The sequence below is a fragment of the Drosophila kikkawai genome, chromosome 3R (assembly GCF_030179895.1).
Source record: "Drosophila kikkawai strain 14028-0561.14 chromosome 3R, DkikHiC1v2, whole genome shotgun sequence".
Classification (NCBI taxonomy): domain Eukaryota; kingdom Metazoa; phylum Arthropoda; class Insecta; order Diptera; family Drosophilidae; genus Drosophila; species Drosophila kikkawai.
Window position 1 is genome coordinate 22,661,071 of NC_091731.1, and position 23,146 is coordinate 22,684,216.

Consider the following 23,146-nt stretch of genomic DNA (forward strand, 5'->3'; position numbering starts at 1 on the left):
TTTGCATACAAATCAGCCGCTGGCCATTGGCCGATGGCGAAAATGAAAACGCTTTTTTTGACCGGAAGCCCGCGGAAGCGCACAAAAAAGTCATTCACCTGTGGAAAAACGTTTACATTTTCCGATATTCGCTTTGGGCGGCGAACTTGTTTTCCCTCGGGTTTTTCTTTCGCTCTGGGGGCGATTTGGGAAAAAAGTGTTAACTGATTTATGGCAGAGGTGAAGTTTAATTGGGAATAATTATATGGATTCCGGGAGCGATAAAAAGGTGTCATAAACAATATTGAAGAAATGGAAAGTTTCAACTTTAAGTGAGAAATGTTGAGATTAATCAAAAGATGGAATAAAAAACTATATACGATTTCTAATATAAATATTTTGAATTTGTTTTCTAAAAAAATATTTTTTAAATTTTATTACATTTATTTTCGAATTAGATTTTAGAAGAGCATCCAAACCCTTCTTGATAACTTTAATATTTTTTTTTTTATTAATAAGTTGATATTTGTCAAATTCTTTGTTTTCAAGAAAATACATTAAAATAAAAATATTAATAAAAAAATTAATTTGGTTTTTCCCATTTTTATACCCTTGCAGGGTATTATAATTTCAGTCAGAAGTTTGCAACGCAGTGAAGGAGACGTTTCCGACCCTATAAAGTATATATATTCTTGATCAGCATCAACAGCCGAGTCGATCTAGCCATGTCCGTCTGTCCGTCTGTCCGTCCGTCTGTCCGTCTGTCCGTCTGTCCGTCCGTCTGTCCGTTTCTACGCAAACTAGTCCCTCAGTTTTAAAGCTATCTCAATGAAACTTTGCATATAGTCTTCTATATACTCTCACTGCTATATATGTCGGAACGGGCCGGATCGGACGACTATATCATATAGCTGCCATACAAATGTTCGATATATTTTTAGAAAAAAAATTATAACTTTGTTGTTTTTCAACATTTTGGCACCATTTTTTAGATATGACCATTTTATATTATTTCTGAATTTTGGTAAAAATTTTATGAAAATCGGACGACTATATCATATAGCTGCCATAGGAACGATCGGGAAATTAATAGAAAAAAATTATATATTCGTTGGTTTTCAACGTATTTTAATCTACTCCGGGATATAAGCTTATTTTATTATTCTAGAATTTTGGTATAAATTTCAAAAGAATCGGACAACTATATCATATAGCTGCCATATAAACCGATCGGTAGATGTATACAAAATGTAAAGCTGGGAATGCAAAACTGTAACTGTCAAACTGTAAACATAATAAGTATAGGTAAAATGTAATGAAATAATATCTGCAAGGGTATACAAACTTCGGCGTGCCGAAGTTAGCTTCCTTTCTTGTTCAAATTGAAACATATCCTTGTCCTTATTCCCTTTTTTATTTTTGTTAATTTAAAGAATAAACTTTCGTTGAAAATCTTTTTTAATGAATTTTGAGCCTTAAGTGAGCCAATAAACTGTCACTTTCTTACCCATAAAACCCCTTTTCTTAATGCGACTCGTAAGTTTTAAATCACAGTAAGCATTTTGCTATTGCTATTGTTTTCACATAATTAATGCTAGTTAAGCACGCACTTTATCCTTTTTCTTGGGGGTTAAATATGCACTCCGAATTCTTTGGCTTATAGTGATTGTTATGATTGTGATTGCATTGCACACAAAACAAAGTTGACCAAATCGCTTTTAGCCAACACACTCAGCAGCGCTGAACGAACTCTTCGCGACGCGATCCAAACACAAACTGATTTTCCGTAATGTTGCCAAAGCCGTGCCCCCTAACAACCATGCAACGACGAGTGCTAACACCACCAGCACTAAAACACAACAATAAAGGCAGCAACAGCCTGTAAAGCCGGTGTGCGTCGGTTGGACTTGTGCCCACTATCAACATGCAAGCACACATGAAGACAGCACGGGCCAGAATGCTAGTGTCATTTGGTAAAATATAAAATGGTATCGAGGGCTTAAGATGACAGATTAATAATTTTAAATATTAAAACCACTAATAACTTTGCTTAAAATTAATAAATAAATCCGTATAGCATAATTTTTGACACAATTTGGAATGATCCCAAGAACTAAGCTGTTGGAAATCACTCCCACAGAAAGACATTCTTTGCAGATTTAAAGTGGAACTGTTACTTCGTTCCTTTCTGTTCGCCTCTAAACGTTGGAAGGCCTCTCTGGACGCTGGCTTTTACTTGTGTGTTGAAAATGTTTCCACATCACTCGTCAAGCGTTTCCATTCGAGAGCTCCGAAGCTCCTCTCTTCGCGAAAGAGCCGAAAAAAAAATATAAATAAAAGAAACGGAAAGCGGTGGCAGTGCCATGACAACAACAACAACTACTACAGCGGCTTGCTGGCAGAGCGCACGCGCCCCAGCCCAAATTGATGAGTAGAATCCAACGGCCAGGCGCTTCTCCCGCCCGCCACTTGTGCTTTCGTTTCGCTCCACTGAGCCGGCTTTGCAACCCCTTTCGTTGTCTCTCTCTCTCTCTATTTTCTTTGTGTGGCTCTCTCTGTTTACATTGTGTGGAGTCGCCATGGGAACCAAGTCGGCGTCCTAGCCGGTTTATTGAAAGACCTTCCAGGCTGGCACTCTCCTATTTCACTCCACTTCCATGCCGTGACTCAGCCCCAGTGACATTGCATTTGCATGTGACTTGTCGTTAATTGCTGTAATTTTTGGACTGGACGTCGCCGACACATAATTGCACTCTCCCGCTCCACTCCCGCTGTTGCTCCCGGTTTCCTTTCCTGTACAGTTATAGTTAGTTTTGTGCCAGGCTTTCCTTGTTCTTTACGCTTCCCTTACTTTCGAGTAGTTTTTTGGGCCATGCTTTCAATTGGTTGTTGCTTTCCTTCCGACACTTTTGACTTACTTTATAACCTGGTCGATTATGCTTGCCGTCTTATCGAGCCTTAAATGGGTCTTGAGGTGTTTTATGGAGGGGTTAAAGTTTCACATGACGTTCCTGTGTTTCTGGATTTGAATAGAATTTTTGATTTAAAGAACCATTCTTCAGTTGTAGATTTTTAAGCAATGGAAATGGCGGTCGAAAGTATGCAAGAAAGCAGTGTAAGATACAAAATGGTTGTTTTTTTAATGAGTAATATTTTGCAGCAAATCTTTTGATTTTTTTAAGATCTTCTATATTTCTTAATATTTTTAAAAATTATTTTTTTTTTAAGATTTTTCAGCTCTCGTTTTAATTAAAAATCATTTTAGACGTTTTCCTAAATAACCCATTATAAAATTTATCTCTGACGTGTTCCTATGTTGAAAGTAAGATGTATTGCAACAGTAAAATGTTGTACAAACCACTAAAAGCCTTTCCTCATTTAAACCCTTTCAAGTTAATAATAATACCTGATCTTTATTAACATTAAAATTAATGACAGGGTCTTTATATTTTACGCAGAAGGAGCATTACTTCGCATCACAAGTACTTGGCAACTTAGTTTGTTTTAGCTTAAGTTCACTTAACTTACCCTGAACAATTTGGGTCTATGGTTTGGCTACGAATTACATTCAAAATTAGCTTAGAATAAATAAGAACTTTAACTAATAATTGGCTAGGCTTACAGTTCGGTGTGCTTGGGCTTGTTGAACAGCCTCTCGCAGAGCTTGGAAAGGACCTGTGAGACCTCCAGTCGGTATTCGTCCTGGCTGTTGGCATACCGATTGCGGACCGTTAGGAGGGCATGCCTCAGTCCCGAGCTTTGTGACCACGAAGCACTACAAAGGTCCTCGGTAGTCTCCAAAGCAGTGGCAAACTGTTCCACAATCTCTGGCTGCTCCAGCAGATGCAAGTAGTCCTTGGCAAGCACATTGTCCAACGCTGGGCAGTATCCGTGCGTTTGCAGCCAGGGCTGGAACTCCAACAGTACATACTGCGCCATCGTGGAGGCGGCATCTGGCGCATCTTTGCTTGTCTCGAGCACGAAACGCTTCTCCTGCACCAGGTCACTGATGAGAGTTACTACCTTGGACTTGCTGCGTAGCTCCACGTCGGGACTTTGAAGCACCTTGATCAAGGCCTGGGTGCCAGAGGTGGATAGTATTCGCTGCTGGGCCAGCGGAAACTTCCGCAACAGAGCTCCAAAGGCATGGAGAGCTGCCGAGATCTCCCCGGCATTCCCAGAGCTGCTGAGGATCTGCGCCAGATGAGAGCCAAAGTTTTTTTCGAAGACCTTAATCTGCGCCTTGGGATTATTGCTGGCCAGGGAACCCAGGACTCTCATTGCTGATATCCTCAACGCCGTGTTGGTATCGTTGACCACAATTGGCAGGAGGACGTCATCCAGCCCGCCATTATCGATGAACAACAGGGCATTATCTATCTGATGCAGCAGGTACTCCAGGTTCTCAAGGGAGTCCAGCTTGGAGCGCAGCTCCGACTCCAGCGGCGTCTTGCTAAAGTTCCGGTACTGATCAATTAGCTGCACAATCAGCTCTCCGTCCGTGCGAAAGTTCTTCTGGAACTCCTTGTACGCCTTTCTCAGCTCCGCGTAGCTCTTCTTCTTCTCCTTGACCCGACGCAGCGACTCCTCGATAATGTCCGGCTTGTAGTCCAAGGAGAGCGGCTCGTTCTCATCTGCCGCCTGGCCCTCTTGTTGACTCTGCAGCGCTGTGCCACGTTCGCTTTCGTCCAGAAGCTTCGCCTCCTTGAGTCCCGTCTGCAGATTGATCCGCACATGCAGACCCTTGGGTATAGCTTGTCCTGGAAAACCAGAGTCCTAGATTAGTACACGTCACCGGGGCAAGTTTAGTTGGCAAACCATTACCTTCCGCAATCACCTGCCAATCCTTGGTGGCCACGAATTCACCTGTTTTGTTCTCAGTTTCAGTTGCTCCCACTTGCAGGGCTCCCAGGATTAGGACACTGGCCACAAAGGTGAAGAACTTATAGCCACGCATGTCGCTTCTCTTGCTCTGGATTATGAATGACTCTGAACTGTATTTCGCCTGCTATTTTAAGAGTTTCGTGAGAAATTTAAATCAAAACTTAGGTCTGATGTGGTCGTGCTCAGCAGTGTGACCAACAATTTTGTCGCTGAAAAAGCTGATATGAAAAAGCGCGGGCTTTCCTTTACCCGGCGCACAGGTCATATTAAAAAGCTCATCTGTGCTTAGTGGGACCATCTTCCTTTTTTATTTAAAAAAGTTCGTTAGTGATAAGAGAGCTTTTGGAGAGCTTTTGGAGAGCTTTTAATTTCTCTAAAAGAAAGTTACGAAATATAACGTTTTTAACGGTAAATATACGTTTTTATTTTATATTAATTATATTATTGTTAAATATAATTGCGACTTAAAGATTAATTTTAAAAAATGTATATTAGTTTTCTATATTTTAACACTAAAATATTTTACCACAAACCCAACAATATTTGAAAAAATAGTTCTTAACTTTAGAAAAATATTAATAAAATGTTAACTTATTTATTGCTACCCCATTTTTATACAAAATTTCAAAATGTTTCAGAAGGGTGAACTTTGAAACTAAGTTTCGGGAAGAGGAAATTAAAATAATAGAACAATTCCACTGGACCCAGGCCCACAAAAATGTTCAAACTCAGCATGAATTTATCAAAAACTAAAAAGTTACAGCTTTCCACAACAAGTTACAAAGTGGTTATACTAGTTCACAAACTGAAATTATTGATAGTATTACCAACAATTTTGCCGAATCACGTTTACGTCAGATGAACCAAATGCAAATAAACATAAATATTTAAGGCATGATCGAGCCGAGAGCCGGGAGATGCAAATTAATTCCTAGGGCAGCTGGCCACCACAAAGTAAACTCGTGTTTGCATACCATTAACTGGTATTCTATATATTTCGATCGCCACTATAAGGAATCCGCTGTAATCCCGATCGGTGTCTACGACAGCGTCTAGGAATTGGCTCGGCAAACAAAGATATGAAATATGTGAACTCATCTGGCGCCAATTGGATGGCCAAATAATAAACAAAATGCCGGTTTCGCATAGTATACGCCATACCACATATGTATAAAGCAACAGCCCAGAATATGCTAATTGTCGATGACGAATGCCAGAAAGAAGTTTAAAGCTATAGCTTTTGTCGAATTAAAATTAAATAAACCCCAACGGCGCTTGTCAAAATAGTTTGAAAGTGAAGCCATCTTCAGGTAGGGGGCAACTTTTATGTGGTGAATCCATTAAGAATGCCGTTGGAACCAGTTTACGATGTGTCGTCCGCCATATGCGATAATGTCTAATTGGCTCAAGTTTGGAATTGAGTTATTGGCCAGAAGATCAATTAGATCTTTTACTTTTTGGAAGGGGATATGGGATAGAAAACGGAAATTCTTTCGGAGATTAAAGTTAAGTCTTGAGGGCAAGCACACAATCTCCTAAAAATGAGAACAATATTAGAAAATTGAAGAGTTTTAAGTAAGCAATTAGGAAGAAGGTGGTGGTTTAACTAAAAAATAAAATAAAAGTTCTTAAAGGAGTCCCCGTATCGAATTAACCTCTGACACAGCTCTTTATGGGTTCTTCCAATTCCATTCCAAATCCATCGTGACCACTTAGCACCCATGACTTCAAAGACTCTTTGGAAATCCCCAAAATGTTCTAAGCTCTGGGCTGCTGCTGATCTCAAAGCAAATATAGGCACTGATAAGTACGAATTATTATTTGCACTTCATTATAAAGTGCGAACAAAGCGCAGAGATGCCGGGGATCTCGGGGATCTAATAAAAGTACAAAAAGGCCAAAATAGTCTGAATAATGCATTGTGCGAAAACAAAGTATATTTGTATATATAAATATTGTATGTTGGATTCGATTTGGCAACAGACGGGTTTAAGCATTAAAATTTATAAGAATCACTTTTGATTTTCTGCTTGCCTGCTTGCTTGCCAGCCACCAGCCTTTTTCCTTTGTTATTGTTTATTGTTATTTGTTGCTATTCTCGCGAAACCGGGCACATGCTAATAATATTAATTAATAATATTGTTGCTGCCAATTCTGGCTAGGGGTGCCTATGATACTGATCATGACCAAGCTGAACATGATGACGCTGATAATGATGATAATGATGATGATGAGAAGCCAAAACACAAAACGAAAGAGACACTCGAATAAATAAAAATAGCCACCAATCAGGCGACAAGCAACAACAAAAACGACCACCAGGCGGCAGCGGGCGAGACAAGTCAGGAATGAATAAACTATGAAGTGTACTGGTTGTCGGCGACTCCAATCCAACCGATCCGTCCAATCTCTGGCGGTCAGAAATTTTATAAATGCCGCCGTCTGTCCAGAGCCAATTTACAGTTTGCCATTGAACTTGGTCGGGGCGCTTGCCAAATCAGTTGCCGTTGCCGTGAATTCGTACCTGTGAGTCCGGTGTTTCCTGCTCCCGGTGTTATATTTGATCCATAATGTTGCTGCTCCAGTTGAGCTGCGTGGCTTTGCTCGTCTGCCTGGCCTGCGGTGCCTCCAACTTCCGTGAGTGTGCCTCTGTCTCGGGCAGGAGCGTTGCTTATCCTCTGGATTTATCCTTGCAGCTCCCGAGTTGCCTCGCTGCAAGATTGGTGACACCGCCTGCATCATCAATGTGTCCCACACGCTGGTGCGTCAGTATGCCAGGACCGGCTATCCGGCTGCAGGTTTCCCCCAGGTAGAGCCTTTCCTGGTCAAGCGCTTCGACATCTCCGATGGACGCTCTGGATCGCTGAATCTCAAGTTGAACTTCAAGGATGTGAATGTGGAGGGTCTGTCGGGTGTAAAGTTCGATAGAGCAGTGTGAGTATAAAATCAGTAAAGGATTATTCATATATTTAAGGATTTGTGGAAACAAAAGAAACGGATTTGAAGAGTAAAAAGTCTCTTTTATTTATTTTAAAACGAAGAAAAATGATTATAATCAATTCGCAAATTTAGAAAGTAAAAGTCACACCTTTCAATGCTTAAAAATATGGGTGATAATTAAATTTTTCTAATCCTTGCCTTAATATTCCCAGACTTCTAATTGAATAATCCCTTAATTTTTACTTTTCTCTTAGTGGCTTTGGCCCCGATCCTGCCACCAGCAAGTTTGAGATGTACGGCTCCTTTCCCAAGATCGTTCTGCGCGGCAAATACGTGGCTGACGGTCGCATCCTGATCCTGCCCATTCGCGGCGATGGCGATGCTGAGATTATCCTGCACAACCCCAAGTTCTCGGTGAAGTTCAAGCCCGGAACCCAGCAGCGCAATGGACGCACTTTCCTGAGTGTGGACAAGCTTAAGGTGCTGGTGGAGCCACAAAAGTGAGTCCCTATTCTCAACTTTAGAGTTCGGTTATATGTATATTTATTTTATATCTGATCTTCCAGGATGAACATTCGCCTGGCGAATCTTTTCAATGGAGATCAGGCTCTGGGTGCCAATCTTAACCAGTTCCTCAACGACAACTGGGTGGAGGTTTGGAGCGAGCTGCATCCCTCGATCCATGTGGCCATCGCGGAGATCATGAAGACCATCCTGTCGCAGCTGTTCAAGCGGTTCGCCTACGAGGACCTCTTCCTGGAGAACTGAACGCCACTCGTTTGGCTTTAGGCTAAGTGTACGAGTATTTCCTCATCGGCATTTCATAACCACACGGGGCGTTGCATTCCGGCCATTGACATACCATATCATCATACATATATTTGCTAAGCTAAGCTTTAAAACTGTAGAATAAACAAACATGATACGATAACTGGTTGTGTGCGTCCATTGTTTAATCAAGCGTAGATCTTGTCACCATTTCCGCACAACTGTCGCATACGACTTTTGGCAAACAATCGATTGGCAAGCAGCTCACGTGATGGGGCCGTTTTTGTTGGCCATTTGCATGACACAGGCAAAATGGGCAATAACTATTGAATAGTATTAACTATATATCACATTTTTAGTTTGATTGATATAAGTGGAAATTAAATGCCTTTTGTATTCATGAAAAATAATTTGAATATTCGTGCAACTGTATTTAAAGACATCTCTCTCTAAAAGTTAGGGAGAAAATCTTTACATTTGTCATAATTGAATTTTTCAGGATTATTTGTTATATTAAAATAATAATAAATTATTTAGAACTGCTTGAATAAACAACAAAAACCTACAAATAAGAGAATTAAGTTTAGAAGCTATTACTGTGACCATGGCTGTATACCTTATCTTGAATCCCTCACCTGAAAAGTTCAAGAGTACCAAACGGTAAACCTGGTTGACCTTGGAAATTGCATTAAAATCTTCCACGAGTCAATCAACTGCAGCGAGGGGCCAACAAAAACTAGTTGCTTTTGTTCTCCACGGAGGCTGGGCTGTAAAACGGGGCGTTGTTTTTGGCCATTAAAGGTAAATGAAGTCGAGGGACCTGTTCTGTTCTGCTTCCAACCTCTTTATTTCGTCTCTTTAATTTGACATTTCACGATGACTTTGTTGTTTTTAAAACGGCAGCTTTACTATTTGGCTAGCCCTTGCGGTGTAAATTATGTATGTTGTTCGAGTTAGTTAACAATTAATTTTATTTCAGAATTACAAAGAATTACCAAAATTTCTATTATTTTTGATTTGAGATTAGGAATTATGAATTATAAATTGAGGGACAGCATTTCAAATATTATTTTCCCCTTTCAGTTAGATAATTAGTTCGCGTAACAATATTAATACGACACCAGACAAAATAAATAAACGATATATTATTTAATAATAGGTTAATAAGGTTAATTAATCAGTTGATTTTAATAATATATATAATAATATATGTATAATCCTAATAATTCAATTTGTCGGATAAATGTTGTAATTCTGTTACGAGAACAAATTATGCAAATAAGAATAAAGGCGACTATAAATAATCGATGAAACGCTGTATCGGAAGTTAGTGTCTCCAAGTTATAGCCGCCTTATCATGTTCGGAATCGCCTTTACAGTAATAATTATCGGACTCATTGTCTCAGCGCAGGCCCTTTTTCGTAAGATTCTGCCAAAAAGGATACAAACAAAATGTAACTTTTCATTCAATCCCCCTCAGCTGAAGATCCTGTGCCCTGCAAGTTTGGCGATGGCAAATGCATAGCAAAATTCGTCAATTCCCTGTTCAGCAGAAGGTCGGGGGAGGCGGATCCGAGCTTGAATTTGAGACGGTTGGATCCTTTGAAAGTGCACAGGATAGTTATTGAGCAGCCAAGCGACAGTGGTGTTGGCCTAACACTAAATTTCACTGATAATTTGATGTACGGAATCAAGGACCTACGAGTCGTAGGTGTTAAGTAAGTAGGATATTTATTTATCAAATTCCGGCTAATAAGGATTCAATTTTCAGAGGATTTGGTAAAAATCTCAGTGAGCCACATTCACTAAAGATGGTCGGGAAGACCCTTTCCCTCGTGGGTCCCTACAAGATCAATGGCAAAGTGCTTATACTTCCCATTAGTGGATCTGGCAACAGTAACATTACGATGAGTACGTACCCACAAATGATTAATAACAGTTAAACTGATTAAACACTTATTTTTAAGGTAACACCAAGTCGGTCGTCAGGTTGTCTGGCCAGCCACTCGAAAAGGATGGGGAGACGTATTTGGACGTCACCGATTTGAAGTTGAATATGAAGGCGGAATCCATTTCCTTCCAATTCGCAAATCTCTTTAACGGGGACAAGGCCTTGGGTGACAACATGAACGCCTTCCTGAACGAGAACTCGCAGGCCATTTACCAGGAGACGCGAGCGGCCTTGGAACGGGCTTTTCGCGGATTGTTTTTTGGCCTAATAAAAGGTGTCTTCGCCCATCGGCCATATGCCAAGTTGTTTCAGGAGGAATAGTTATAGTCATACATATATAAATACAAACTAGATAATTTTAACCCGCTTAACCCAGTCAACGCTTATTAATAAGGCCTTTAAATGAGATGAGTTCAAACCATACAAGTTTTATAATTATAATTATTGTGGTCTTGACAGTCTATACTAGCATCTACAAATGTATCTCAACCTAATATACTTTAATCTCAGCATTTATTCAATTAATTGAACCTCGGTATTACTTAATAAAATAAACAAATACAAGATTATAACAAGGGCTGTATGTATTAGTACGCGTGACCGGAATGTCTAAATAATTGTGACCTAAATGGTGTTGTGTAATTTTCATTTACATGAGTCAGCAATACTAAAGGTTTGTACTTGTAAAGTAAACTAATTACAACCTTTAAACTTTACATGTATAAACATATATGTATATACAAAGTAAGTTAGACTTTTGAACAAAAATTGAATATAGATGAGATCCAACACCAACTAGTTTCTCTCTTTGAAAATGAAAAGTATCGAGAACAAATAAGTCGGGCCATTAAAGTGCTACTATAAATAAAAGGCGAAACTCTGGGCCGCAAGTTAGTTTCGCAAAGTTTTAAGCCGTGTTAACATGCCCGGAATTGCAGTTTCAATCCTTTTCTGCCTTATCGTTTCTACGCAGGCTCTCTTTCGTAAGATCTAATAGGATATTTAGTGAAAAAAATAATACTATTGGTGAAAAACGACATAATTACCTCCTTCTCGCCTAATATCTTTGGACTACAAATAATTCCAACTTTATTCCCCGCAGCTGATGATCCTGTGCCCTGCAAGTATGGCGATGGCAAGTGCATAGCTAACTTCGCCAATACCTTGTTCAGCAAGAGGTCGGGGAAGGAGGATCCCAGCTTGAATTTGTGGCAGTTGGATCCTTTGAAGGTGGACAAGATGGTCATTAACCAAGCGGGCAATAGTGCTGTCGGGATAAAGTTAACTTTCACGGACAATATGTTGTATGGAATCAAGGACCAAAGAGTCGTAGGCGTGAAGTGAGTTGTTAAACGCATTTGTTTCAATAATATAACCTTTATTATTATTTCACATTATTATTTATTATTTTTAGAGGATTTGGCAAAAATCTCACAGAGCAACATGAACTAAGGGTCCTCGCAAAGTCATACTCCCTCGTGGGTCCCTACAACATCCAGGGCAAGGTGCTTATACTGCCTATTAGTGGAACCGGCGTCAGTAACATGTCAATGAGTAAGTGACCCAAACTGATATCTGCCAAATAGATTGACTATACTATATTTCCTTAAAATATTTTAAGGTAATATTAAGATGATCATTCGATTTTCGGGTCAGCCACTCGAAAAGGATGGGGAGACGTACTTGGACGTCACCAATTTCAAGTTGACTTTGAAGCCGGCATCCAATTCCTACCTATTTACTAACCTTTTTAACGGAGACAAAGCTTTGGGCGACAACATGAACGCCTTTCTGAACGAGAACTCGGATGCAATTTATCAGGAAACAAGCCAGTCCACAGATCGGGCCTTCAGCGATTTGTTCCTTGGCCTGGTCAAAGGCGTCTTTGCTCATCGGCCGTATGCCAAATTATTTATGGAGGAAAAGTTATAGATATCTATATATAGTTAGTAGTAGCCGACAATTATCATTAGGTTTAATGAGATCCATTAACACAATCCATTAAATTTGTGGAATTATCGTAGCCATAACAAACTACACGAAAAATCATAACCCAACCATATAATCCATTATCTAGATCATTAACTTAATTGAAGTGACAATAAACTTAACGAACTTTAACGCAAAGAAACAAAAAATTGCATAGAACAAAGTTGAACTTCTAGAATTTAAAATGTAATTAGATCTATAAAAAGTGGGTTTCCTGAATTAAAGTATTTAAGGGAGAGATAGGCTAACTCCAACTCCGCCTGAAAGTATGTGTCATGAGAGTTTACAAAATAAACCCCTAGACGGATGGTCGATCTCTATAAAAGATCTATTACATCACAAGCTCAAAACTCACAAGGAAATATTGATACATATTAACCCTCCCTCTAGCCTAACCCCTTGGGGTAAACAAGCTGTTACTCAGCCATTAATTAGGCGCCATTTAAATATGTCAAAGGCATCCGATTAATGACCGATTTTTGGAAGGCCAGGCCAATTTGCATATATTGAACGAATTACATGCAAAACGTGATTAGGAGAGATGGGACTGAATCAAATTGAAATGAAATGGATGCGATTGGATGGCCGGTGTCAATGGCTTGCAAGTGCGACCGGCAACCCAACGGGTTCAAGTTCAAATCGGAGGTTCATTAAAGGGAGTCATAAAATAAATTTTGCCGGCAATAACAGCACACTTCGCCTGCCTGCCGGTTTGGTTTATTATAATCCATTTAACTGACTCAGCCGGGCACTTGTGGTAGCTGGTGACGGTCTAAAGTCACATTCCCTGTCAACCTGAGACGCAAAAAGGCAAAAAAGCGGTTTACAGCAGCAGCAAAAGCAATAACAGCAAAAACATGTTACAATTTGAGTTCACACCCGAATTTTTCAATTGACTTAAATGACTATATAAGTGGTATCAACCGCGACTAAGTGTATCAGTATTCAATTGTGTTTCGTCCGCATCAATTATGGAGCTGCCCCTTGTCCTGCTGCTTCTGCTCGGCTGTGCTTCGGTGTCTGTCAAGGGACACGCCTCCGATTTACGTGAGTCTCAACCCTTTTTAGGCTCAATAACTTTTTCAAAATTTCAATTGGCTCAACGGCAGCGTCGGGTATCCAAAGATGCGAGATCAAGGACCAGAATTGCGTGAAGGACGGTGTCAACTATGTGCTAAAGAACTTTGCTGAGACCGGCATTAAGGATCTGGGCCTGGGCCCACTGGATCCACTGCGTGTAACCAAGTTTAAAATCGGACGTAATCCCAACAGCCCGGTTAATATTGATCTGAGCTTCCACGATGTGGATATTCTGGGTCTCCATCTGGGAAATGCCAAGCAAGTAAGGTAAGAAATCGAAATAAAACCGCTTTATATCCACTCAGATTTATTTATTTAGTTATATTTTTTTCTTTGTTAAAATATGTAAATTTCCTTTTTAATCAGTGGCTTCACGCCCGACCTCAGCCGTAACATTGAGCTGATCATGGATGTGCCCGAAATTATCGTCAAAGGACCCTACGCCGTTGACGGCCGAGTACTAATCCTGCCCATTGTGGGCAAGGGCAGGGCCGAGATCCGACTGAGTAAGTTATTCAAGCTGCTACTTAACCACTTTACCGATCTTATCTGTGACCATTCAAATCCCAGAGCACTGCAAGATTCGGGCCCAGATCAAGTTCAAGACCGTTTCCAAGGGCGAGCACCAGACCTTTGGCGAGGTCGTAAGCGCCATTGTGGATATCGATCCCTCTCATGTGACCTACCATCTGGAAGGACTTTTCAACGGCCAAAAGGAGCTGAGCGACAACATGCATGTCCTCATCAACGAGAACTGGAAAGAGATATTCAGCGAACTGAGGCCGAGCATTGGAGAGGCCTTCGGGCTGATCACCAAAACAGTGCTGGGCAGGATCTTTGGCAAGGTGCCGCTGGAGCAGCTGTTCGTGCTATAAACCTTGAAAATACAGTACAAAAAACATTGAACCTTGTGGATATTTATTTAAATGTTCCTCTTATACAAATTATATATTAATAACAAAATAAAAGCAGGCACTGTAGGCATTCATCAATAGTTTAACAAATTAAAATGATAATAAACTTCTGTTATGACTTGGAGGAATAAATGTTTGTTACATAATGGTTATTCGTCGCCAACATAGGATTTCTTATTTGTAGAGTTTAGTAAGTCTTGTAATTTAGCCAGAATAAGTAATACTTCATTGTTAATGGCCACTTGGAGCTCCATTCTGATCCATTTCAGCATCTGAAGCGTATGGGACGACACTTGCGTTCGGTTTGTTTTGGCGGCGAAGATGGCGGCACCTCAAGAACATCGCCATACACCATCCAGTTAAATGGTTCCTCCTTCATGCCTGCCTCAAGAGCGCCAGCTGCTTCAGTTCCCACCGACGGTGGCTCACACATGGCCACAATATTCGGCGGGAAGTACGCCTCCGGATGAGCGAGCAGAGCAGACAGGTAAGCCTCATGCTCGACGGCACACTGCACGACATTTTCCAACTGATAGCGCTTGCTAATAAGTTGCTCCTCTGGGCTGAGGAATACTGGCTGAGCCACCTGATGCTCGGCGGCAGCTAGTTGAATGGCGCGTGCATTTAGGGCATGATGGCTTTGAATCATGGCCGACGAATAACGATGCTCCAGATCCATTTCCCAGTTAAAGACGTGAATTGTCAAATGCGACGCCTTTAGCCATTCGCGCAGACTCCCCAGCAAGTTCTCTAAGCGATGGGCATTGTCTGGAAAAGCAAAAATTATCAAATTGAAAATCAAGAGAGGGCAATCGCTAAGGGAAACTTACATTTGGCCAAAGGATTGACAAAGTTTCCACGATTATGGCGCATTTCGGCGGCCATGTACTGCTTGAAGGACTTTAGGCAGGCATTCGATCCGTTGAGCAGCTTGTCGCACTCGGTGTACTTCTCGTAGTCAAAGTGGCGATTTGATTCCAATATGCGTCGCTGGACAGTGAGGAAACGCTCCACTTTGGTGCACAGCACCTGCAGCTGATAGCGCACGTTCAGACTGCGGGGCATTGTCGCTCTCGCTGGCATGTCGAACAAGTAGTCCGATGGCATCGAATTTTGGCGCGAGCAGCTCAGATCGGCCGATATATGATCATGCACGGACCTAAACAGGTCCATTAACCGCAGCACGGCATTGTGCTCCAGGCTGCAAATTATTAAAAATAAACGAAACACGATATTAATAAAATAAATATTTTACACATCTTCTTGGGATAAGTTTTTTGTAGCCCATAACCTATGTATGCACAAGTAACTTAATAGTGAATTTTTGTTAAAAGTCCATATTATTAGAAAAAATAACTACGCCGATGCTTATATTGTTTTTTAAACATAGGAATTATTCAACAATGATGTTTCTGTGTAATAACTTCCACAAAATCCACATTTTTGTTAGCAACACCATGTTGCTCAACATGTCCCAAACAACATTGACTCTAATTGGGTGTTGCGCAACATGTTGTTTAGCAACATTTTTTGTTCATTAATCATACATCTGTATGTATGTAAGTATGTATTTGTTTTAACAACTCACCAATCTCCATGCAAACCAATCGATCGCAGCTTTTCCACACTGATAAAAGGCGCCATTTGAATTTGAGCAGGATCGATCATGCACAGATTCCATATATTTTCCTTTTGCAACTGCACCTGCTTCTGCTCGGAGACCAGCGGGTTGTTTTGCCCGTTGCCCGTTGTCTTCTGCTTCTTCTCCGGAGCACCCACCGCCGATCGCTGGCCGACGCGATGTCTGCGCGATCTCTTCGGCTTGTGCTGCATGTTCTCCTGCAACGGGCAACCCAAGCCGTGGAATTCCAAGGTCGGCGCGTTGTTATCCAACTGGAGCACCCCGAACGAACGCTGTAGCTCAGAGAGAACATTGTGGGCCGAGCAGCGCGGGGGCTCTTCTGGCGGTGTCTGCGGATCGATCTCGTGGGATTCCATCATGCAGCAGAGCTGCTCCTGCAGGTCCACCAAATTGTTGTCCAACTGATGATCATCCGTGGACCCGTTGTCACCCGAAGAACGTGGATTAAACATTTCTTATTATATTTTTGCACTCGAAATTACAATTGGCGCCGCCGCGTCTGTCTGCAAGTGCTTTTTTTACGGTTCGAAAAAAAGCGCGGTGCCACGCTGTCTGGCGAGTCAGAGGGGAAGGGGGAAACAGTATGACCGTAAAGGCGTGATCCATGCGCATTTTTTTTGTAGGCTTTAAAAGACAAACTTATCGATCCTACGTATATATCGTAAATATATATTTAGGGGACTCTTTAAATGATTAAAAAATATTTATACGAACCAAATAGTTGCTGTCTAAAACAAAGGGAAATTCGCATTAAAAACCTATACAAAAAATTTATCTTAATTACTCTTTAATTGTTGTATAATTTCACAGGATATGTTGTCAAGCCATTTGCATTCCTCGGGCACGCAATCTTCCAACCTCTAAAGCGATTCCAACATCACAGATTTCAAACTTGGCGCACAAACATGGTTATACTTAATTTTGTGGTGTGTTTTCTAGTATTTTCTTGCTGCACTAGCCAATGGTCACATTGCACTTTTTTGGACCTGAACAGCTATCGATAACATAATAAAATACATTTAATAAACTAATCCTTTTATAAATTGTGTAACCTTAGCTACTTTTACCCTTGTATATTTAATTTACATAAGAAAACTTCTGCAGAATAGTTTGGATTTTTGTTGAAACTATCGCGATAGTGGAATAATCGATAGCACCAAGGTAGTGGAACCAGACAAGGTGTCAGCCCTGGTCAGGAAAAACAAAACTTAACTGCAAATTAAAAGTTTTCTGATCTGCAGCCATGTCTCTTCAGCAATCCCCCTCGTTTAGCATGATTATTAACCAGTAAGAGGCCAGGGAACACTCCCATAATAATAAACGAACCGAACTTGACGTCCATTCATTTCCCCCCGAATAGTTGCAGCATTTCGCGCTCGAACAGCCAGACCTTCTACTTGGAAACTTTTGAGAATGTAAGGGAGCAGGCCGGACTCTTCGACAATGAATTGTTCCTCATGCCAACGATGGTCACTTCCAACAGCAGCGGTGGCTTCAATCCCCTGCAGGATTTCATGGTCTGCGGCGCCGGTAGGAACCGCGTAATGCAGCCGTCAGGAATGCATCCGTCAGGAATGCAGGGATCGGAAGTGTACAATCCCGTGCACTGTGCTCAGAATGATCACGGCTTCTATGCACCTAGTGCGGAGGACGTCATGTTCAAGCGGTAAGCGATTTAAAAATCCCCGCCCTTCCGATTAACTATCGTCACGCGATCCACGTTTCGTGGTGACTTACCAAAACCGACCTATCGCTAATTGTCGTTTATTCCGTCGATTTTTGCGTTTTTGTTTAATATTCCGGTTTCCTGTGCGATCGGACTGCCCCAGATTAGTCTTCCGGGATGTACATATCACAGCCGATGTCGTGGCACAAAGTCAGGTACCGTGGCTTCATGTTGGCGTGTAACCGTGCATGTAGCAACACGCTTGTACTTGCACCGTTCACGCACGCAGCTCCCTTTATCGTGTTTGTTCGACTATCCAAATCGCAATTTCTGGAGCTCGACTTTTGTAAACCTTTATTTCTGACTTCTCTGCTCCAGCACTGATTCTGACGAGGAGCTGCAGGTGACCAATGAAGCCTCCCTGGACTCGGCCGAGTCCAGGCCGGAGGGTGCGGGCGCGGGTGCGGCGGGCATCGAACAGGCGGTGGAGGGAGCGAGTGACCTGTGAGTTCCTGGCCAAAGGTGGTTGTGCTATTGCTAACTAGTCCGTTTAATTCACAGGAACGCGGAGCCGATGGCCTTTCTGCAGGGATTAAATGTAAGCAGGACTTGAGTCCATAATAATATTTTTACTAACTTGCATTTCCGTCTTGCAGTCCGGAAATCTGATGCAGTTCAGCCAGGTGAGTAGGACTAGTGCATCCTGAAGCGCTGCGACAGGTCCGCCTGCACCAGGATGAGCACAAAGCTGGCCACTGCCGAGAAAACGTTGCTGATCAGCTGCATATCGAGCTCATAGAGGCCGAGGGGCTTGATCTTGAACTTGGTGACGGCCACCAAGAGGGTGAAGGCGTGAACCGACTGCCGGTAGCGGCAGTCGGCATGCCGCAGGTCTATCTCCTGCAGGAGGAGCACTGATCTCTTGGTGGCCACCAACAGGTTGTTGCACAAGTGCGTCAGCATGGTGATTTCCGACAGCGAGATGGTCAGGAACACCGAGTTGATGAGCGTGCCGAGGCCATCGAAGGCCTTTCCGGCGATCAAGGCGTCTGCTATGGAGTAGTAAATGCTGTAAAAGCCAACTGTGATGCCGAGGAGGTGGCAAATGAGCGACAGGATCATCGACAGGGCCATGGGAGTCAGGTACTTTCCGGCGTGGAAATATATCACTTTGTAGCGGCTTGCCAGCTTGTCCAGCTCGTCCGCCAGCGAGCAGAAGCGCTGCATGCGGTAGTAGGCGGTGGTCAGCTTCAGTTGATCCTCCCTCTGGAGCAGATTAACCTCCTGCTGCTGCGCCTCCAGTTGGCGGTTAAGTGCCTTCAGCATCTCCTTCACCACGACCATGGCTCCGAAGTAGCAGTTGTTCAGCAGATTCGAAATGACCAACGGAAACAGCCTGTAGAGGGTCCAGATCAAACTTATCTCGGGGTGTGTCCTTCTCTGCTGCAGGAAGAAGGCCACCTCGAGGGTCAGCGGAAAGGCCATGGTCTTGATCAAGGCCAGGGAGACCGATGTGTACAAGGACCGGCTGTCGAGACGTAGGGTTTTGAGGGTCTGAAAGAAGGGCACTCGACTCATCATCTTGGCCACGTGGTGACTGATCATCATTTGGGTGACGTAGTTTATAACGGCCACCGTGATGTTCATGTAGCTGTAGAGCGTTGTGGCATCCTTCAGGTTGATCTGTCCCTGGCTGTACTCCTTGTAGATCTGACGGCCGTAGACGGTGCTGAATGCGATGGTCCACAGCATCGCGTACGCCAAATAAAACTTGTTGAACTGGAACCTCTGACGGCTCCGGGGATGATAGCTGTTGGCCAGGAGTCCGAAGACGGTCATGAAGAACACCAGGGTAATCGTGAGCATTTTCACCATGCTCCGGTGTGTTTTATCGCTGTTGAGGTTCATCTTTCCCAAGCAATGGACAGCGACTGGAGGAGCGTTCTTTTAGAGAGAGTGTTAATTACAGTCAGCTTAATTGTTTTTCCCTTATCCAACTGACGGCATCTAAAGGACCTGTCAAGGTGGAGGACACTATCTGGACACATCTCGGAATGCGTGCTGCTTGCTAGCCGACTAAAAACCAACTAAGCATGCGTTGCGCCTGCCAGTTGGAGAGTTGGAAGGACCAGTAATATCGCGAGAGCGTACTTATCCAGCGAATAATCATTAATGACCATAAAATTAATTTATATTTATTTTACTTTTGTCATGCTCTTTAAGGGTATTTTGATTTTAGTCAAAAGTTGGCACGCAGTGAAGTCAAACAACGAAGTAATGTGAACTTTTATTACATCAACTTTTAAATGTACAGTTTTATAGCTACAGCTCTCGATCTACATTTCAGCATTTTACTCTACATTTACCGATCGTTTTAATGGCATCTATGTATATGATACAATACTACGATTGCATTAAATTTGAAACAGAAATTTTAGACAAATAGACATATTGTAAAACGGCAAAATTTAAGTACTTTTATATTCATTTCCCTACCTTATGATTGAATTTATAATATTTCGTCGTTCGATTCTCATAAAATGAATAATCAATTTTTTAGAATCTTGAGATATCTCAAGTTATATGAAAATATGTTGATAGACAGCGAAATTAAAATATTTTTATAATAATTTCCCTATCGTTCCTATAGCGACTATATGTTATAGTAGTTCGATTTTCGTAAAATAAAACCAAAAATTGTAACCTCTTATTAAATGTTGAAAAAAGAGTCAAATTTTTGGGCCAAACCCTAATTTCAAAAATCCACCTAAAAACGCATTAAATTCAGTTTGGAAAGGGTCCAATAAACTGCATACTACATTTAAGGTTTTTTCTAACTTAATTTTTGCCAAATTTTTTTAAACTTTTAACGATGTAACCCTTTATTTATGTTTTAAGAAAAGATAAAATTTTTGGGATAGTTAAAAAAATTTAGATAGCTTAAAAACGAAGTGATTAGTTTGTATAAAAGCGGTCAGACGGCCATAGTCAGATCCATTAAACTATTGATGCTGATCCTCCTCCTCCTTTACGTTTCAAATTATAATACCCTTAAAAATGTCTTTACTATCACAGAGACATTATAGTTGTTAGATCCATTTTGTTATTATTAAAATATATAGGTTATTTTCCTTATCAGTGAGGTATCATTCGTGTAACATGCATAAAAATGCGAAAGATCAAGTTCCTTTGTCTCTGATTCATGTATAAGAGCCATCGGTTGTTAATAAGTGATTAAATTAAATTGCCTTGGCTATTCAGAGTCAGAGGAGGAGTCGCCAGGAGGAGTTTTCCAGATTCCCTGAAATCGATTCACCTTTGATTGTCGCCAATTGACTTAATTCTTTTTACAACTTACAGAGCTCCATTGGGGGAAATGCATGCATACGAAGACTCACGCATGAATGAATAATAACCCATCCCAAACGAGAATGCATCGTCTTCTGAGCTCTCTACACCCGGCGCTGCTGCTCCTGGCCACTGGTACGTGACCACCCAACCAGACTTATTAGGGTATTGCTAACTGGGGAAATTCTTATCTTCTCTCCAACAGTTTCCCTGGGAAATACGCAAACAACATGTCGACTCACATGACATTACCGTTCTTCTGCACTCAAACGAGTCATTTGTGGTCTTTGCCAAGTGAGTTGCAACAACATAAAATAAGGAGAAGCAGTATCATGAAATCGTTTATTATAGCCAACTGTTGGACAACGCTGTCCAGGTGTCGCTAAAGACGAAATCTGAAAAAAACTTGGATCTGGATCCTGTAACGTTCCTCTATCAGGCCGGCAGCACCCAGAACCAGGCCGTGGTTATAACAGGCCTGAACGCCGGCAACGTTCAAGTTACCGCCGAAGCCAATTCTGAAAATGCGGAAATGTGAGTGAAAAATCTCTGATTCTAGTTTTTATTTTGAGGAATCACCGATTATTATAGGGTATTTCATTATTATTATTTATTTTCTAATTAATTCCATTTTTATCACCCATAGTCTCGAGGGTGTCTGTGAGCTTGACTGTGGCCAAGTCGCAGGGGCTCATCTACAACTCGGTTGTGTTTGGTTGGGTGTACTTTGTGGCTTGGTCCGTGTCGTTCTACCCACAGATCTGGATCAACTACCGCCGCAAGTCGGTGGAGGGGCTCATCTTTGACTTTCTTACCCTAAACATTGTGAGCTTCACCCTGTTCAGCTTGTTCAACTGCGGCCTCTACTTGATCAATTAGTAAGGTAAGAAATAACTAATATAATCGTTTGGGAAGCGAAAGTGACAAACCATTTCTTTGTTTTTCTTTTCGTAGAGGCGCCAGCAGAAGGTGTCGTTTTCGCCTACGGAATTCTGGGAATCTTTGCAGTGGTCGTGATTGTGTGCGTAGGCTTGGACTGGCTGGACTTCCACTACTACTGCAGCTACGTGAAGCTAACGATCAACATTATCATCATCATCATCACGCCGCAGGCGCTGATGAAGGAAGAGCACCGTCGGTTGGAGCATTGGCCATATCCTGCTGGACCTCATGGGCGGCAGCCTGAGCATGCTGTATATGCTGGCCACAATTATGGTAGGCATGAGAATAATTGATTGCTCAAGAGCTATGGCTAAAAATGTAATTTCTATCCAGATGACTTGGCGTCCATATCCCGGAATCCTACCAAATTCGGACTGGGTCTTCTCTCTGTGCTCTTTGATATATTCTTCACGCTGCAGCACTATGTGTTTTACAGGGAACATTTTAAAATATTCCAATGTTCCCATAACAATTACAATTTTATATATAATAAGTATTTAGTAATAAACATCCTCACTGTACACTTCTCATCGGTTCCCTTTCTCCACAGACATGCTAAAGAGCAATGGAGCTCTGACCTCACCATTGTGACGGAGGCGGCCCAGAATCAAGGGAAAAGATTAGTCGCCGAACGATTTGACGAATGGAAAATATTAGGGCTTTAATCTGTGTGTGCTTAATAATACTTTTGTGCAAGTAGCTATTCTGTACATTCAGTTATAAATATATTTGCTTAAGCTTTATATAAATTTATAATCTTTACATCAAACCCTTTGGTCCTGTCAACTCGAAATCCTGAGATACTTGTCATTTTGGGAGCCGCCATCCCTATGGAAAAGTAACCAACCAATTCACAGGATATGTTGTCAAGCCATTTGCATTCCTCGGGCACGCAATCTTCCAACCTCTAAAGCGATTCCAACATCACAGATTTCAAACTTGGCGCACAAACATGGTTATACTTAATTTTGTAGTGTGTTTTCTAGTATTTTCTTGCTGCACTAGCCAATGGTCACATTTCACTTTTTTGGACCTGAACAGCT

The 23,146-nt window shown here is 41.7% G+C and overlaps 7 protein-coding genes and 1 pseudogene across 8 annotated transcripts; 5 read left to right on the forward strand and 3 right to left on the reverse strand.

Annotated features, from left to right (window-relative positions):
- Positions 1-3,372: 3,372 nt before the first annotated feature.
- Positions 3,373-5,060, reverse strand: Sil1 (Sil1 nucleotide exchange factor). 2 transcript variants are annotated; one of them, XM_041774429.2, is made up of 3 exons: positions 4,804-5,060; positions 3,602-4,739; positions 3,373-3,534 (listed from the first exon to the last, which is right to left on the reverse strand). In XM_041774429.2, the coding sequence occupies exons 1-3, from the start codon at positions 4,934-4,936 to the stop codon at positions 3,504-3,506; spliced, it is 1,302 nt and encodes a 433-aa protein (XP_041630363.1). In that variant the 5' UTR covers positions 4,937-5,060; the 3' UTR covers positions 3,373-3,503. The 2 variants fall into 2 exon arrangements, with proteins under 2 accessions (XP_041630363.1, XP_017020775.2); XM_017165286.3 differs by having other exon boundaries at positions 3,373-4,739.
- A 2,254-nt stretch (positions 5,061-7,314) lies between these two features.
- Jhbp7 (Juvenile hormone binding protein 7) lies at positions 7,315-8,684 on the forward strand. The gene is made up of 4 exons (XM_070286935.1): positions 7,315-7,500; positions 7,560-7,797; positions 8,058-8,303; positions 8,370-8,684. The coding sequence occupies exons 1-4, from the start codon at positions 7,434-7,436 to the stop codon at positions 8,569-8,571; spliced, it is 753 nt and encodes a 250-aa protein (XP_070143036.1). The 5' UTR covers positions 7,315-7,433; the 3' UTR covers positions 8,572-8,684.
- A 1,229-nt stretch (positions 8,685-9,913) lies between these two features.
- On the forward strand, positions 9,914-11,026 carry LOC138928830 (protein takeout-like). The gene is made up of 4 exons (XM_070286936.1): positions 9,914-9,992; positions 10,052-10,289; positions 10,343-10,482; positions 10,539-11,026. The coding sequence occupies exons 1-4, from the start codon at positions 9,929-9,931 to the stop codon at positions 10,841-10,843; spliced, it is 747 nt and encodes a 248-aa protein (XP_070143037.1). The 5' UTR covers positions 9,914-9,928; the 3' UTR covers positions 10,844-11,026.
- A 402-nt stretch (positions 11,027-11,428) lies between these two features.
- Positions 11,429-12,676, forward strand: LOC108073273 (Juvenile hormone binding protein 7). The gene is made up of 4 exons (XM_041774548.2): positions 11,429-11,505; positions 11,625-11,862; positions 11,937-12,076; positions 12,144-12,676. Exons 1-4 carry the CDS (start codon positions 11,445-11,447, stop codon positions 12,452-12,454), a joined length of 750 nt encoding a protein of 249 aa, XP_041630482.2. The 5' UTR covers positions 11,429-11,444; the 3' UTR covers positions 12,455-12,676.
- A 763-nt stretch (positions 12,677-13,439) lies between these two features.
- Positions 13,440-14,504, forward strand: LOC108073369 (protein takeout). Its single transcript, XM_017164933.2, has 4 exons — positions 13,440-13,558; positions 13,621-13,858; positions 13,958-14,097; positions 14,162-14,504. The coding sequence occupies exons 1-4, from the start codon at positions 13,483-13,485 to the stop codon at positions 14,464-14,466; spliced, it is 759 nt and encodes a 252-aa protein (XP_017020422.1). The 5' UTR covers positions 13,440-13,482; the 3' UTR covers positions 14,467-14,504.
- On the reverse strand, positions 14,493-16,725 carry bam (bag of marbles). The gene is made up of 3 exons (XM_017165284.2): positions 16,094-16,725; positions 15,336-15,706; positions 14,493-15,273 (listed from the first exon to the last, which is right to left on the reverse strand). Exons 1-3 carry the CDS (start codon positions 16,597-16,599, stop codon positions 14,771-14,773), a joined length of 1,380 nt encoding a protein of 459 aa, XP_017020773.1. The 5' UTR covers positions 16,600-16,725; the 3' UTR covers positions 14,493-14,770.
- Positions 16,726-18,506: 1,781 nt separating this feature from the next.
- On the reverse strand, positions 18,507-19,721 carry LOC121501925 (putative gustatory receptor 94a). The gene has a single exon (XM_041774547.2). The coding sequence runs from the start codon at positions 19,719-19,721 to the stop codon at positions 18,507-18,509; it is 1,215 nt and encodes a 404-aa protein (XP_041630481.1).
- A 1,507-nt stretch (positions 19,722-21,228) lies between these two features.
- Positions 21,229-23,029, forward strand: LOC108073272 (cystinosin-like; annotated as a pseudogene).
- Positions 23,030-23,146: the final 117 nt, after the last annotated feature.